Source organism: Pyricularia oryzae, chromosome 1, assembly GCF_000002495.2.
Source record: "Pyricularia oryzae 70-15 chromosome 1, whole genome shotgun sequence".
Classification (NCBI taxonomy): Eukaryota; Fungi; Ascomycota; class Sordariomycetes; order Magnaporthales; family Pyriculariaceae; genus Pyricularia; species Pyricularia oryzae.
In genome coordinates, this window is record NC_017844.1 from 798,726 (window position 1) to 816,993 (window position 18,268).

Below are 18,268 nucleotides of genomic sequence, written 5' to 3' on the forward strand. Positions count from 1 at the left end.
TTTTCAATGGGACGAACATTGCCGCGTCGCTTTCGATACACTGAAAAAGGCGTTAACTTCCGCACCCATCCTTGCCCATTACCAAGCGGATTACGAAACAAGGGTAGAGACTGATGCGTCCGGAGGAGTGGTGGCCGGAGCGTTGCTGCAGCAGAACCCAAACACCCAAGAATGGCATCCGATCGCATTCTTTTCCGAAATTATGCAGCAGGCGGAACTCAACTACCCCATCCACGACAAGGAATTGCTAGCAGTCGTTAGGGCGCTGAAAACCTGGAGACCAGAGCTAATGGGTACCAAAAAGAAGTTTGTGGCGATTACTGATCATAAGGCCTTGGAATACTTTTCTACGAAACGGTTGCTCAACTCCCGGCAAGCGGCCTGGGCCGACTTCTTTTCCCAATATAATTTTGAGATCACTTACCGCCCTGGCAGCGAGAACGTGCTGGCAGATGCTTTGACCCGCAAGGCAGAGGATGTACAAAATCAAAAAGAACGTCAGGAAGCAGAACGCTACATGGCTATTTTCCGTCCTGTCGACAGTGCTGGCGACGACCTTTATGTGGTCAACCCCTTTTCATATTGGCAAACTGTTGCCGATGGCGGTTTCGGAGTGCTGTTGGCAGCGATCGAACCAACTGGCGCAGCTGGACAACTGCTGTTCGCTGAAGAGGTGCTCAGGGCCAACGAGCATTCACCACTGCTAGAACAGTACCGAATTAAGGCCCGTAACCCCGAAGAGAAGCACTGGACGTTGTTGCACGACAAACACGTACTGTACCGAAGGAGATTGGTGATCCCAGGCGACGGGGAATGGCCCGCCAAAGTGATTCGTGAAGTTCATGGGACTATTGCTACGGCCCATCCTGGCCGCAATAAGACCCGCCGTTTGGTGGCACAGCAGTTTTGGTGGCCAGGCATGAGCGGAATGGTGGACCGCTATGTCGCCAACTGTTCCTGTCGATCAGCCAAAGTTCCGAGAGATAAGACCCCTGGGCTTTTACAACCATTACCCGTGCCGGATCGACAATGGAGCACCATCGTCGTAGATTTTAAATCAATGCCCAAGTCGAAGTCGGGAAACGATAACCTGTTTGTAATAATCGATGCGCTGACGAAACGGTCGTGGGCCGTTCCATGTACAAGGACGGCTACCGCAAAAGATGCAGCCATGATGTACTACGAGGGTCCTTACCGCGTTTATGGTTTACCCACGAAAGTCGTTTCCGACAGAGGCCCGCAGTTTGTATCAGATTTGATCGACGAGATGTCCAAGATCTTGCAGATTAAGTGGAAGCTTTCGACGGCCGGGCACTCCCAAACAGCAGGGCAAGCAGAGATTATGAACGCCTACATCGACCAAAGGTTGCGCCCTCATATTAACCATTTCCAAGACGATTGGGACAAACGTATGCCCGCAATCGATTTGGTGCAGGCAACGCTACCCCATGACTCTCTCGGAGGATTTTCACCTTTCGAGATTGGAAACGGCTACCCGGCCCATATGCATTTCGATTGGACGCAAAGGACCGAACTAAAGGGACTGCCTACCCGTGAGCGACTTACAAGAACCGAAGCTCAAGCGATTACCAAAAAGCTCGAAAGCTACGTGGAGGCGGCACGCACCCACCTCCAAATGGCGCAACAACGAATGTGCGACCAAGCCAACAAGCACCGCCGGGAACCCGATTTCGGAGTAGGAAGCGCCGTCTACATTATTAAAAAGCATTGGGTGACGGACCGTCCTAGCGATAAACTAGACTACCCGTTGACCAGATGTAGTTATGTGATTAAGGAGAAGCGGGGGCATTCCTACCGTTTGGAGTTGCCAGACTCTTGGAAGGGAAGCCGCGTATTTCATGCCGACCGTCTTCGGCTAGACCCACGTGACCCATTGGACGGACAAGCCGCAGAAAGGCCCGAAGGCGAGGTAATCGACGCGTCAGAAGATACCAACGAAAAGGAGTGGGAAGTCGAACGGGTAATTTCCTCGCGGGTGCTACGAGGTGTGCTTCAGTACCAAGTCCAGTGGAGAGGCTGGGACCCCGACCCGGAGTTCTACGACGCGGAAGGATTCAAGAACGCGGCTGTGCAATTGCGACAGTACCATAACGCCTACCCCGACAAGGCCGGCCCTCCCATGCGCCTAGAGGCCTGGGAAAAGGCTGCCCTCGAGAATCGGTTCGACCCGCCCGACGAGTACGACAACGCCCCGGCTACGGGGAACAGCACAGCCAGCAGATTGCGACGTCGCCGGTGAAGACAGAACAGGACACAGCAAGAGTCCTAACCGCTCGCGGGGCGGACGGGGGGTAATGTTACGGAGTGGCGTGCCTGGGCGACTGCCAACCGTGACTAGCTCCACCTCACGTGACAAGGCGCCAGGGTGAGTTTGTTATTTGTTCGCTTAGGCGCGTGTACGCGATTGGCACTGCGTGCCTTTCTTCTTCCTTTACACTTAGCTTTAGATCTTCGAATAGAATCGCCCCTATATTGCAGCCTTGTCTCTCTGGGATCGCTTTCGTGACACGAGTCCCCTTTCAATTATGTAGTGGTACGTTTGCGTGATGGCCGCTGCAGTCAGTCTTTCGGCGTAATATTGGAAACGTGCGTCTGGGTCCACCGATGTCGGGATGGTCTTCCGGTTAACCATTTCCGTATAAATATTCATCGGGCGTAGGCCAAGGCGGAGGTGCGGCGCGGTTAGATTGTGGGGCGGCTTGTATTCGGAGATGTAAATCATTGTGCGTCTTTTCGAGCCCGCGTTGTCGGATCTGTAAACGCAGATTTGATCGGGTCTTAGTCGGTTGAGATCGATACCGTGGTTCGGAGTGGACGGTGGTGTCGATGGGGTATCGCGGTAGACGACCTCCTTGTTACGACCAGACAGTTGGGCCAGTACCAGGGAGGCCAGGTGGGGTCACACCCCTCCTGACGACACCCGCCCAGGAAAATCACCGACCGGCAGAACAAGGATTACGTAAGAAGAAATCACGTGACCTCACGTGACTGCCAAGAGAGTGATCTCAGTGATCTTTTGGGATCACAACAGATCAACAGAAGTGATCTCACTGATCCAGTGAGATCAAGGAGATCACATTCGGAACATAGTCTATATAAGGCACGCTTATTACCATGTAGATAGATTCGATTCTAGGATTGCTTAGCAGCAATCAAACTCTAGTTAACCTCAAGACTTACTTGAGAACGATCATAACTTCACCCCCAGTCATTGAGAACCCCAGTTACCCAGTCAGACGCTCAGTTGCTTCAACCCACTGTACTTTACCCTAAGAACAGGTTACCCCGATACCTTGATCGTAACATTTTGATTGCTCCTGTTCAGTACTTTGCCTTGAAGCATACCGAGCAGTATCCGACAACATGTCTTCCCAGACGTCCAAGAACAACACCCCCAGCACCCCGGCCACGAGCAGCAAGGCGGCCCAGAAAGCCCCTGCTCGGCCCAAGGACGATAGCGACAGCGAGGACGAGGAAGACCAGCTCCGCAGGCAGGTTGCTAGGACCAACCAGGAGCTCCACGAACAGACGCTCCGCGCAACCCAACTCCAAGAGGAACTCCAGGCTCTCCGAGCCAGTGCTAACGTTACCTCAACCCCTCTTGATGGGCGCGAGAGACTCAAGCTTAACCCCCCAGCCACGTTCGATGGCACACCTGGACAACTTAAAGGGTACCTTGTACAGGTACGCACCTACCAAGCATTCCATTTGGAAACTTTCCGCAGTGAAACAGAAAAGGTGGTACACGCGGCCACTTTCCTCCGAGGACGAGCCTTGTCTTGGTTCGAGCCTCTGTTGCAAGAATGGCTTGACGTACCCCCCGAAGAACGACGCCAAGAAGTCACCGACATTTTCTCAACCTTCGCAGGGTATGAACGCACCCTCCGTTCCTTATTCCAGGAACCCGATGAGAAACGACAGACCGAACGAGACTTGGCCAACCTACGACAAACCAAGTCAGCCTCCGCTTATGCAGCCGAATTCAGAAGGCTAGCAACAAGGCTGGACATGACCGAAGAAACCAAAATCCTCCAGTTCTACCAGGGACTGAAGTCAGAAGTAAAAGACGAGGTATCCAAGCTCGACCGACCCGAGGATTTCCTCGAGTACGTCGAACTTGCCATCAAACTTGACAACCGGATTTACGAACGCCGACAGGAAAAACAAGGCGGACAACGAGTGTTCGTCACCTCGACTCGACAAGCCAACACGGGACGCAAGTACCAACACCCCCAACCCACATACCACAAAAACAATGGTGGATGGCAGCAGCCCCGTCACATGGCACCCCAGACCTACAGTACAGCTTATGGTACCCACAGTGGACCCATGGACCTCAGTGCCACACAACACAAGAAGCCCCGTAAAGACCCCAAGAACGGCAAGTGCTTCAAGTGCGACAAGACAGGGCACATCGCCAGAAACTGTCCGAGAAACCAGGAAGATGTCCCTGATTTTAGGGGCAAGACCGAAAAACCACGAGGACTTAATGCCACCAATCACCAGCAACTACGGCCTGACCAACACAGCACGATGAGCTGGACCACCTGCTACGATAACAATTGCATGGTACACAACAGCTCCAAAAACGACGCAGGATGGTACCCACAGAAGCCCCGAGGCACTCGAACCCTAGCAGTAGGAAACCGAGTACCCCTAGGGACAGGACAACCAACGAAGTTACACCGACAAGAGACCCAACTACCCGAACTCACGGACTCGGATGCCTCCGGAGAATCGGATGAGGAACCTTTGGGACAAACCCACCACATCAGGACAACCAACCAATCCTCAACACAAGAATCAAGCGAGGATTCCGAGGAAGAGTCCAGCGAGGAAGAGACCATGCCCTCGAGCCAGTACAACGCAGCAAGGGAAAACAACCCCTACATATACGAAAAGAAGCATATCGACTTATACCGAGACGACCAATCAGTACAGTTTCCCGGATTGCCACTTCAGGCACAGATCCGACATCCTACAGGACCAATCAATGCAACTTTTGGAGACCACCCGACCTTGGACACCAAACACCCTCAACACGCAGAGATCTTTTGGGCAGAATGCTTCCGAGACAACTGTGGACTCCACTTAAGCAGGAAGATAGTCCACAACTTTTTCCCACGACGACGCAAAACAACAGGCATTCACGAAGTATATACTACAACCGACCTACCAAATTGGGAAATTAAGATAAGACTTAACACTGAGCCAGCCGCAATCTTCACGCCTAACGACAACTATCCCATGGCGTGTTGCAACCAGAAACAGTTCCCATGGTATGAGTGCACCCGAAGCGTATGCAGAGTACATATGCTAGCCAAAGCACAGGCCTGGCACGAACAGAAATCACGGCAACCAGGACCTGCACCAATGACCAGAATTGTGTGGAACCCCAACGTACGAGATAACGAGATAACCACGAACGCACGCAAGACACCCGTGCCAGCGAAGCACCCACTTGACCTAGTCGAAACAAGAAATAGCCACACACCCAGGGATAAGAAAAACAAGGACCCACGACGCGAGTCCAGCAAGTTAAAAAACTAAGACAGCCAGACGGCACAGGGCACCGAACGGCGACAACAGGAACGAAACAAAGAACCCTGAACGCTACACAAGACACCATAGCAGCACATGAACACATATTTCTCGACATACGACTCGATGGCAGACCCATACGAGCACTCCTCGACAGTGGAGCACAAGGCAACTACATCTCACCAAGGGTCGTAGCGAAACGACGGATACCTTGGCAGCAAAAGAAAGAACCATACCAGTTGCAAACCGTGGAAGGAGAGGCAGTTTCATACGGGAACGGCACCATCGAAACAGAGACCGTACACCTCTGGATGGAGAGCTATGGACGAAAGGAACAAATCACCTTAGACATCACGGAGATAGGGGACAAAGACGTAATATTAGGAATCCCCTGGCTCAGAAGGAGCAACCCCCGGATAGATTGGACAACCGGCCAAGTCCAATGGGAAGAGCCGTTAGCCTCTGAAGGAAAATCCGAGAAACGGACTTCACGCAACGAGCGTAGGGCACAGGAGCGAAATCAACAAAAAATTATGGCGCTATTGAGGAAAAGCGAGCCACGCCTGGAGCCAACATCGGAAGGATCGCGACTATCCATGAGCGAAGAACGATCGAATTTTACCACATTGATCGACAACATCCCGGCCGAATACCGGATGTATGAGCGACTATTCAGCCCCGAACTCGAAACAGGACTACCCGAGCATAGTCCGTTCGACCACGAGATACCATTGAAAGAAGGAACACAGCCCAAGTTCCACAAGATATACGGCTTGAACCCGACACAAATGGAGGCACTAGACGAGTACCTCGCAGAAAACCTCAAGAAAGGTTATATCAGACCATCGACATCACCAGCAGGATACCCAATCCTCTTCGTACCAAAGAAGAACGGAAAATTACGACTATGCGTGGACTACAGACAATTAAACGACATCACCATAAAAAATTGCTACCCACTCCCACTAATAGGAGAACTCCGAGACATGCTCTACCAAGCACAATGGTTTACGACATTAGACCTCAAAGGAGCATACAATTTGATCCGCGTGAAGGAAGGCGAAGAATGGAAAACCGCGTTTCGCACCAGACGAGGACATTATGAGTACCTAGTAATGCCCTTCGGTCTTACCAACGCCCCAGCAACCTTCCAAACCATGATCAACCACGTTCTTAGGGAATGCCTAGACATTTTCGTCGTTGTCTACCTGGACGACATCCTTGTCTTTTCCAAGACGTTGGAAGAACACAAGCAACACGTTCACACAGTCTTACAGAAGCTGCAAGACGCTAAGCTCTTAGTTGAGCCCGAGAAGTGTCTCTTTCACAGCAAGCAAGTCAATTTCCTAGGATACACTATCGCTCCTGGAGAAATTAGGATGGAGGAATCGAAAATCCAAGCAGTAAAGGAATGGCCTCAACCACAGAACGTAAAAGACGTTCGGGCATTCCTCGGATTCGTGAACTTTTACAGAAGGTTCATCAAGGGATACGGCGCGATTGCCACCCCATTGACCAACATGACCAAGAAGGACCTAGAATTCCAGTGGACGGAACAAACACAACAGGCCTTTGAACAGCTACGAGACGCAGTAGCCAGAGAACCAATCCTCAAGATACCAGACCCAACGAAACCTTTCGAAGTCGAGACCGACGCATCGGACTATGCGATCGGAGGACAACTCAGTCAGCGAGACGAAGAAGGACGGTTGCATCCCTGCGCCTTCTTCTCACAAAAACTACATGGACCAGAACTCAACTACCAGATTCACGACAAAGAGCTTATGGCCATCATTCGAGCATTTGAAGAATGGAAACCACAGTTATCCGGAACTAAACACGAGGTGTTAGTTTACACGGACCACAAGAACCTGACCCACTTCACCACTAGCAAAGTGTTAAACAAACGACAAATCAGATGGTCAGAATTCCTGTCAGAATTCCATTTCAGGATCATTTACCGAAAAGGAACAGAAAACGGCAGGGCCGACGCCCTCAGCCGAAGACCAGATTACGAGAACACAGTGCCAAAGGAAACACGGGTTATCCTCACAACAGACGAAAACGGAAACCTCCTACCAGCACATCGAAGCCTTATGACAACAAACACAGTAACCACACCAGAAGAGATACGGAGGATCCACGAAAGCAAAGCACACGGACACCAAGGAATTTCTAAGACATGGAAACGGCTAAAACAACACCACAACTTCCAAGGAACACGACAAGAAGTACAAGAAGCTATTAAGGATTGCGAACTCTGTGCCAAAAGCAAGTCCGCAAGACACAAACCTTACGGGCTATTGCAACCCTTACCAGCCCCCGGCAAGGCCTGGCAAACTATTACAATGGACTTTATCGTCAAATTACCACCTTCAGAAGAACCACTCACGAGAATCAAATACGACAGCATATTAGTTATAGTGGACAAACTCACCAAATACGCCTATTTCCTACCATACAAAGAAAGCAGCAACGCCGAAGAAATCGCCTACACATTTTTACGAGTGATTGTTAGCAATCACGGACTCCCGGAAAGCATAGTTACAGACCGAGACAAGCTCTTCACATCAAAATTCTGGAAATCCTTAATGGAACAGCTAGGAACCGATCACAAGCTATCCACAGCATTCCATCCACAAACAGACGGACAAACAGAACGAGCCAACCAAACCTTGGAACAATACCTAAGATGCTATGTGAACCACAAACAAGACAATTGGGTACGGCTACTACCCACGGCACAATTCGCTTACAACAGCTCAGAAAACGAGAGTACCAAGACAACCCCGTTCTATGCCAACTACGGATTCAACCCTACGGCTTATGGAGAACCAAGAACCACGACTACGGCACCGCGAGCCGAGAAACAAGCAAGCGAGCTACGACAACTACACCAAGAACTCCAGCAGGAACTAGAGTTCGTACGAGAAAGAATGATGAAATACGCCAATCAGCATCGGATGAAGGGACCATCCTTCAAGGAGGGAGATAGCGTCTACCTCATTCGACGCAATATCAAAACACAACGACCAAACAGCAAGCTTGATTTCAAGAAACTTGGACCTTTTAAAATCAGTAAGAAAATCAGCGACACCAACTACAGACTGTCATTACCAGACACCGTGAAAATTCACCCCACATTTCACGTATCACTACTGGAGCCGGCACCACACGGCACCAGCACACAAGAAACAATCGAAATCGACGCAGAACAAACCTACGACGTTGAACGAATACTCGACCTCAGACTCCTGCAACTCCAACTTTTTCTTTTCTTGATTCAATCGACCCACTGGGAAAACAGGTCAGGTTGTGAAACAGACCTCACACGCAAAAGGAAGACCACCTACAATTGGTTATAGGAACGGAAGTAGCATCACACTTCCGACCACGACGAACACATTCGCTACATCGAGAATTCGATGAGATCATGCGACACGAGTGGCCGCGGGCCTTACAGGAAGAACACGGCATGACTTCGAAACCCTCAAGAACAATGGTTTCAGCCAGGCGTTCACGACGAACGGAGGACGCGGAAATCGGGCGGACAGGCTGCGACCGTTTTTCAATTCGAGACGACATCGCGGTTAGCGGAGAAGAACGAAAGAAGCTTGGGAAAGAATATCAGGAGGGCGACCTACTTATACGGCCACGGGACTTGGCCTTGGGAGGGGAGACCTGATGTTACGACCAGGATTGGTACCGACATGATTGGGCAAGAATGAGAGAGGTGTCGGGAACCCAAACCAGAACTAACCAAAAAGCACGAACCAAGGACAGAGAAGGGGAGCACGAGGTCACGTGGTGATAAGATAAGAAACCCTAACCCGATCACCAGAACAAGAGTGACCACGATCATTGCCAAGGAAGTGATCAGCACAGCCGTGATCACCCCAGAGTGATCATGATCACTTACACAAGAGTGATCACACTTGGAACATAGTCTATATAAGGCACGCTCATTACCATGTAGATAGATTCGATTCTAGGATTGCTTAGCAGCAATCAAACTCTAGTTAACCTCAATACTTACTTGAGAACGATCATAACTTCACCCCCCAGTCATTGAGAACCCCAGTTACCCAGTCAGACGCTCAGTTGCTTCAACCCACTGTACTTTACCATAAGAACAGGTTACCCGATACCTTGATCGTAACACTTATCAGCCTGAAAATAGGAACTACGGAAAACAAGTCGCTCATCCATTTTCATCGTCCACGATCCCACCGCCTTTGGGTGGGCCCAATTATGAACCATCTTATCGGCTTGAAGATAAACCACCTTATCAGCCTGAAAATAGGAACTACGGAAAACAAGTCGCTCATCCATTTTCATCGTCCACGGTCCCACCGCCCTTGGGTGGGTTCAATTATCGACCACCTTCCAAGCCCGAGAACCAACGATAATTTCGCAATTTTCTAAATTTGTTGTATTTACCGGATTACCTCCCTAAATGTAAAGTTTAACCTTTATCTCTTTAAGACGCAATTTGAAGGATAAGTTTGTTTTTAGTGGAGGTAAAAACGTTAGGAAAGACGGGTAAAATTCTCGGTAAATTACAAATAAAAAAAGTTTTTTTTTTAAATTCCAATTAAATTATATCCGGGAACTGCGAGTATTATTCCAATTAAAGTTTCAAAAAGTGGAAATGTTTAAAAATCCCATATAAATTATATCGTCTTTACCGATTAATTCCGACTTTTAAATATTTCCGATAATTGCAACTAATATCAAGGCGTTATTTACTTATTCTTTTCGCGTTTAATCCTAATATTAATATATATAAGTAAAACCGCCTTTTTATATACTGATTATTATACATATACCACTAATACCTTTACAGTATCTAATATAAGAGATATTTCTTATTTTTGCTATAAAAATTCAAAAATAAATATTATAAATATGAATTGAAATCCGTTATTTAGGTATAATTTGAAGCTTTGTTGCTTTTTTTAAATTTTGGGCGTAATATAAGTAATTAACTCGCAATAAGCTATTGAAAGAGAATTTGTAAAAACGGATGTAAAAAGTTAATTCAATTTAAAACATTTCTAGTCGATTAATAGAAAGATAAAACAAAATACGGTAACGTGGTTCATCAGGACCCCGGACACTTTTCCTGCACAATACTACTTCCAATTTCAATTGCAACGCCAGCGTTGTTCAATTTACCTCAATGCAATCGGATATATGTACATCAGACATTTCTGCATCCTCCTGACAGGTGCGTGCATTATGTCCAGGTTTACCGCAGTTGCCGCAACGTCGTTTAGTCGCCGGCTGCGCACTACTCCCCTCCCCATTTTCATCTTTCTTTTCGTATATTAGACCATCGGCACCATTTGATTGAAGCAAATTCTGACCCTCTTGTATGGTAAATGACCCTCCTTCGCGGATACGTGTTTTTTGAGCCCTGCGCCGCTTGCTAAGCGCTTCGTTGGCCTTCCGAAGGCTGTGGTTCTCCGCTTCCAAAAGTGTGGTTCGATGAGCAATCGACTCCAACCCTTTTGCTAGCTGCTTTACAGCATTAAAAATAGGCGTTGGCGAGCTTCCCTGATGACAGTTGATTCGACTTTTAACAAGGGTAGATTGATTAACGGCTTCTGTCGGGTTGTGCGGTGTTTGAGAGACCCAGGTTTCGGTGCTGGAAAAATCAAGCTCTTTAGGTGGCGGCGTCCGTAGCCTAACATCCAGCTTAGATATGACCATTTCCGGGCTATGGGGGATAATTCCCGCCCCTCGAAAACCCCCGGCCATATTTTCTTTTGTCATTGACTTTTTGTAAGCCGCTGCAAAAGCCAAAAAGAAGTCGACTTTGCTGATGTTAGTGATGTGGGCCCGGATAAAGTCGTTAATTTTTTGACCGTACGCCCGCTTAAGGACGTTAAACACTCCGACATCAAGTGGCTGGGTTAAATGAGATGAATGAGCAGGCAGGTAAAGTGGAATAATATTGTGATCTTTGCAATAGCCCTCGAATTCAGGGGATCGATGACTGCCGTGCCCATCGAGCACTAACATCCGATATACGCCTTTTGTCCGCGATTTTGTATGGTTGTCGAAATGCTGAACCCAGTCGAGGCCAGTCTCGTTGTCGGTCCATCCATTAACGGTGGGTTTGAGGCGCCACGTGTCCGGAAGACCGCCTTCTGTATACCAATTGGACAAATGGTAAAAGCCTTTGACGATGATATACGGGGGTATATCGTAACCGTCGCCACTGATGCAACAAATTGCAGTCGCCCATTCTCGATTGCCAGGCTGTACTTTTTTCCTTCTTCCGCGTCTTTCGGACCCAGTTACGACCATTCCAGCGCAAATCTGGCCCATCATAAAGCCGGTTTCGTCGAAGTTGTACATGTCGCAGTCTTGGATGCCATATTTGGCCCTCATATTGGCCACCAATTGAAACCACGCGTTTAACGCGTCAGGATCTTCGCAAAGAGCTCTTTGGAAATCGTAAGCGCGAGAAAAACGCGTTTTTAATTCTGTGCGTCGTTGTACGAAGCGATAAGCCCATTGCTTGCCGACCGGTCGCGCGTCCCGCGCAGCGAGAAGATGATCGGCCATTGCGGCCACATCAGCGATCTGGGCTGGAAACCCTCGGGAATCCAGGTCCAGTATATACTGGACAATTACTTCCTCTTCCCTTTCCGTTAGCTTTTGGTTGCCTGGCCGACGATTGGCCAAAGAAGCGATGCCGTTTATTCTGTCGTGTAGTGTCGATTTTGGGACATTATATATTAATGCAACCTTTCGTATGCTTTTCTTTTTGCTTGATCGGAGCTCATTTAGAGCAAGAATGATTCGCGCTTCGCAATTTGATGATTCCATTACTGTTGGGGGAAAGAACACGTGTGGAAAATAAAGGATGAAACTGGGTTGAAAAATGTCCGGGGTCCTGATATGTCCGGGGTCCTGATGAACCACGTTATTTTCTTCTAGTTCCTCTTTTAAAATAATTTAGATTTAAATATTTCCTTGAACAAAAAAGAAAAAGGAGAATCGATGAGATGTGAGCAGGTACGGCCTTGGCCCATGAGTGACTTACTACCATTCGGCCTGCCACACCCTTAACCCTTCTTGAGGCGACTGATGGTCACAACAGATTCGTACGAAGCTATAGCAAAGAGTCGACTTGGTATGTGCGCGTGGCGGATCATTGCTAAGTTTTCAGCATTAACTTTCCATTTACAATTTTTCATTGGCCTTTGTAGTCCCAGAGGGACAATGAGTTTGAGGGGAAAAGATTAAAAAACGCGTTTTCTTAGGAAGAAATAAACAAACAAACAAAGGCACATGGAAGTTAGCGCCTCGTCATACAACAACAGTATTGTAAGTTCATGGTAAGGTGGAGCAACAACTGGCAGGTCAAGTGGGGCTGCGCAGCCCGCAAGGTGCTCCAGCAAAGAACAAAGTAGTAGTAGTAGTAGTATTATTATTTAACGCCGGGCTCGGCCCGGCTCATTAGCCGGCCGTTAGCAGCCTCCCGAGGGGTATCTCGGCGCGCTTTCTATTTTCTCTATTTACACAGCGGAAAACAAGGGCATAGAAGCGAATCGAGCCTGACCGGGTTCGTGCCCGGTCCTGCTTACAGGTTTGTTCACTGACGCGACCCCGTGCCTTCAGGCGCACGGAGGATTCGTTTGACGGCAGTTGACGGCTCTTCATCGAGAGGGGCCTGTGTCCAAACAGCGGAGCTGTCGGTCGTTTGTAGCCATGGAGACGAAATTCCCAACAAGTGTGGGCTCGACGGCACAGGCGGGTGGTTGTTGTCGATAGCCAGCCGGGTTATCTTTGCCACGGTAAGCGGGGAGGAGGTGGAGGAAGCAGGATTCGAACCTACGTTACTCAAGTAACAACCATATGTTACAATTAAGGTATCGTGTAGCCTGTTCTTATGGTAAAGTACAGTGGGTTGAAGCAACTGAGCGTCTGTCTGGGTAACTGGGGATTCTTAATAACTGGGGTGAAATTATAATCGTTTTCAAGTAAATATTAAGGTTAACTAAAGTTTGATTGCTGCTAAACAATCCCAGAATCGAATTTATTTATATGGTAATGAACGTGCCTTATATAGGTTATATCCCAGGTGTGATCACTCCCGTGTAAATAATCATAATTACCCTGGGGTGATCACAGCTGGGTTGATCACTTCCTTGGCGATGATCGTAATCACTCCGGCCCTGGTGATCGGGTTAGGGTTTCTTATCTTATCATCACGTGACCTCGTGCTCCTTGGTAATCCTGGCTTGGGTTCCCGACATCTTTCTCGTTCTTGCCCAATCGTGTCGGTACCAATCCTGGTCGTAACACCATGGCGCTTAACCACTGCGCCATTCCCCCCGCATATCGGCCCATAAACCAACACCCAGAAAATTATCTAGTTGTTGCAATTCCCGCCATCTGCACCTGCATTCTCACAGGCCTGTATAAATTATTAGCATTTTGCTGGAATATTTAATATAAAATCATGGACTTACCGTTTCCCACTCGCTTAAAGTAACACCTTTAAAACAATAAATGTTATTCCCTTCCATTATTAATGAACCAGTTTTGCGGCAAGCAAGCTTAGTGTAATGTTCGCTGATAGAATGATTCAAAATGCACCTAATATATTGGTTAATATGACAATTCCAAATATTATATTACAAATAACATACCAACACTTCGCCATAGCGTTTCCAGCGAAGGCAGTGGTAATAAAAAAAAGTGAAAGTCTCATTGTCAAATATTGTTAGACGAATGTTGTAAAAAGTAAATAAACATAAGAGTTAACTGTTGATTTTAAAATATCAGTATTATTTGGTGTGGACAATGGCAGGTTTGGGGAGTTTAAATAGTTATTCAAATAATATTATTTTTTAATTAATAATATAGTATTAAGTAAGATATACCAGAATTCCAAATGGTAAAAATAATAATATAATAATAGGTATAACGCATGAAGTTATGCATTTCAAATGAATAGGCAGCACGTTATTTTTGGAAAATGCTATTTATATAAAAACTTAAATATATAAGTCAGAGGCCCCCTGTCGGATTACCCCCCCTGATGGATTACTCCCAGCCACCCTAAATAATATCAACACGCGATTTATAACAACGCGTTATTTGATCAATTTGTTCGCGTTTAATCCCATATTTTGGATTTTGATTCTTTAGTTAACAATGCCGCGATATTCGGAAGATGATATCGAACGGGCCCTTACTGCAATCGTGGCCGGTGTCACGGCCAGGCATACATTGGAGAACCTCAGTGTATTAGGCGCTATCGACGAAAATTCTAAACTGAAGAGAAGAGAGAAATTACAATCGTCGACGCGCTCAAGAGACGCGCTTAAATCCGGAGGTAGTGGATCCTTGTCCGATCCCTGGCTCGGTGTGGAGCCGAGTCGTGATTCTGAGGGTAGGTCTAGGGGCCTGATCCTCACGTGATTCTGAGGGTAGGTCTAGGGGCCTTGTCACGGCCAGGGTAAGCATAGCACGGAAGCTAGTCTATTGGCGCCTATCGACGAAGATTCTACTCTGAGGAGAGGAAAGGAAACAAACAAAGTTCTGAGCTTGACGCGACGTCGATAAAGGTATCACCCTGGTGGGTCGTTGGTCCAGGGTCAGGGTTAGGGTCTGGTGATCTCATGGTCCAAATGTCACACTACCCCCTTCCAAACCTCGTATGTCGACGCAGGAGATCATGCGAGGCTCTTGTCAAGTTAACCATGTCGTCGCTTTTTCCTTTTACCGTTTAACTCTCCATGCTCCGCCACGTTATCCTCCTGATTCGGTTCGTCCAACTTATCCTCGGCAGCGGCTTTTATCCAGATTGCCAATCGCTTCGGCGGTCCTGCGGCATCTTTGTACTTCTTGTGGAAGTCGTCAAGGGCTGTCGCTGAATTCTTGAAGTTTTCAGCCGGGTACCACGTGTCGTCTGGATCACATCCTTGCCATGCGACCTGGTATTGCAATATCTTACTCCGGCTAAATAATCGGGACGCTAAAACTTTATCGACCACAAACTCTGGTTCTCCGTTGATCTCTTCTGGCGGAGGCGGCTCTCTTTTCTGTTGTGGTAATGGGTCCATTGCGGCTTTGCGGAGGCGGTCTGCGTGGAACAAATTTTTTCCTTTAAACGATTCAGGTACGTCCAAAACATAGCTATATCCTCGTTCTTCTAGAATCTGCCATGGTCCGGTCCACTGTGAATCCAATCTGGTCGTCGGTGCGGTCGTCGGAAACCCTTTTTTCTTGACGAAAACATAGTCGTTAACCCCAAAATCTACTGGTCGCCGCTTTTTGTTGGCTTGTTCTTCCTGCCTCGCCTGCGTTTTTAGCGCGTTTTGGCGAGCCAACTCTTGGACTTCTTTAGTCTGGCGGACGATCTGCAGCGCTTTTCGTTTCTGGTCTGAATCAACGGTCGTGGTTGGCAGGTCGGTGGACAGCGGGTTTCGGGGTTCGGTCCCGAGCACTACCTTTAACGGGCACATACCAAGGCTGGAATGCCACGCGGCGTTGTGGGCAAAATCCAAAGCAGGCAAATGTACGCTCCAACTGGTCTGGTATTTGTCGATATAAAACCGCAGCTTTTGGTCCAGTTCCTGGTTGGTTATCTCTACGGCACCTTGTGTTTGAGGGTGCAGGGCGCTGCCGTGTCGGTGTTTAGTACCCGTGAGTTCATTTATCGTCGCCATGAATTCGGAGATGAACGGCCCGGCGTTGTCGCTAATCCAAACGAAAGGTAGTCCTAGGAAACGGTATAGGTATCGGTAATATCGGGAGGCCAGGATTTCTGCTGTGTCGGTCTTCTGTCCTGGGATGGTGGCTATCAGGCGACTGAACTTGCAAACGAACACCCACACGTAGTCGTATCCGAACTTGTCTTTGGGCATGTCCTTTCCGTCAACTGCTACATGTTCCCAAACGTAATTCGGTATCGGTAGCGGATGCAATAGGCCCGGGGTCTTGTCGTGTCTGCCTTTATTTCGCTCGCAGTCGTGACAGTTTTTGATGTATTTCCGAATGGTTTGACTCATGCCCTCCCAAAAATACCGTCTTTTGATCATTTGTATCGTCTTGTTCTGTCCTGCGTGGGCGAATATTTTGGGCTCGTGAGCTTCACGGATCAGAGCGGTCCTTAAAAAAATCTGTCCGTCTAAAGTCGTTTCCGGGACGACTAGCTTTCCTTGGTGTTGGCCTAGCTTTTGCTTTTCGTTCTCTTGTCGTATTAGGTCTACCAAATCTGCGCCGCTCACCACGTGAGCGTTTGGGTCGGCAGTGCTGACGGCGGCCACCGTAGGTGTGATCTTCTCAGGTGGGATTAAAATCATTGTTCGTTCTTCTTTTTCCCGAGCTTTAACTGTTGGAAGGTCTGCCGTCTTGCGGGACAGGGCATCGGCGGCTATATTGTCTTTGCCGCGGCGGTACTGAAACGTAATGTTGAAGTTGGCCAGGAAATCTGCCCAACGCACCTGTCGAGTCGAAAGGAGTCGTTTTGTGGAATAGTAAACTAAAGCTTGGTGGTCTGTAACCACGAAAAAGCTTGTCCCTAACAATTCTGGTTCGTAATGTTTCAGCGTTTGAACCACTGCCAGCAGCTCTCGGTCTTGGATCGGGTATGCGCGTTCTGCTGGGGTCATCGTTTTTGAGAAATATCCCACAGGCTTCCATTCTCCACCCGGTTGCTGTTGCCAGATTGCTCCGCCGGTCGCGTTGCGTGAGGCGTCGGTTTCTACCTTAGTCGGTCGGCCTGGGGTAAAAAATGCCATAACCGGTGCATCGCAGGCTAAACGTTTCATTTCCTCAAATGCTCGCCTCTGTTCGGGGCCCATAGCGAATTTGGCGTCTTTCTTCAACAGTCGGTTCAACGGCTCAGCGACGCTGCTGGCATGGTGGCAAAACATTCGAATGTAATTGCACAATCCCAAAAAGGAACGCACGGCTGTTTTGGACGTGAGGTCTTCGAACTTCCAATCGCTAATTGCCTGCAGTTTGTCTGGATCGATACGGATGCCCAGACCTGCGTCCATAACGATGCCAAGATAATCGACCGTGGTAACGTTGAATCGAGACTTTTTAATATCTCCCTGGAGGTCGACTCGGCTTAATCGGTAAATAACCTCTTCTACTTGGTCCCAATGTTCTTCTTCGTTTCCGTCGGAATAAACCAAAACATCGTCGGCGTATGCGCTGGCGAACAAGTCCAAAAGTTCATTTAGCTGAGCGTTGATAAATGACTGCCACCAAGCTGGGCCGACCTTTAGCCCAAAGGGAAGCACCTTCCATTGAAAGGTGCCCTGTCGGGTGCGAAAAGCAGTGAGGTACTCTGAGCCAACCGCCATACGTAACCGGTTAAAAGCTCGAATAATGTCGATTTTTGTAAACCTCTTTGCATTGCGACAATTAAAAATAGTTCCGTTGACATCCGGGGCTGGTACGAATCGATCTTTCAAAAACTGGTTGATCCATCGGTAGTCGGTGCAAAAACGGCGTTCTTTGGAGTGTGGTTTAGGTACGAACAGGACAGGCGCTGGGTCGGCCTGCATACAGGGTTCGATAAACCCAATGCGCAGCAGCTCGTCGACTGTTTCCTTTTCGAGCGGCAGGAATTCCACAGGTGTCCTGTACGTCGGAGGCGATCCTGTTTTCGGCTTGTCTAGCTCCAAAATTACATCGTGCCCTGGGCGATGTGGAGGCAGGTTGGTGG

The 18,268-nt window shown here is 48.4% G+C and overlaps 2 protein-coding genes across 2 annotated transcripts; both read right to left on the reverse strand.

The window, feature by feature from the left end:
* Positions 1 to 8,249: 8,249 nt before the first annotated feature.
* Positions 8,250 to 9,272, reverse strand: MGG_16047 (uncharacterized protein). The gene is made up of 3 exons (XM_003708894.1): positions 9,207 to 9,272; positions 8,916 to 9,117; positions 8,250 to 8,857 (listed from the first exon to the last, which is right to left on the reverse strand). The coding sequence occupies exons 2-3, from the start codon at positions 9,037 to 9,039 to the stop codon at positions 8,718 to 8,720; spliced, it is 264 nt and encodes an 87-aa protein (XP_003708942.1). The 5' UTR covers positions 9,040 to 9,117; positions 9,207 to 9,272; the 3' UTR covers positions 8,250 to 8,717.
* Positions 9,273 to 13,951: 4,679 nt separating this feature from the next.
* Positions 13,952 to 14,245, reverse strand: MGG_16048 (uncharacterized protein; the record flags this gene model as incomplete). Its single annotated transcript, XM_003708895.1, has 3 exons — positions 13,952 to 13,996; positions 14,052 to 14,178; positions 14,232 to 14,245. The coding sequence occupies 3 exons, from the start codon at positions 14,243 to 14,245 to the stop codon at positions 13,952 to 13,954; spliced, it is 186 nt and encodes a 61-aa protein (XP_003708943.1).
* Between the last annotated feature and the right edge of the window lie 4,023 nt (positions 14,246 to 18,268).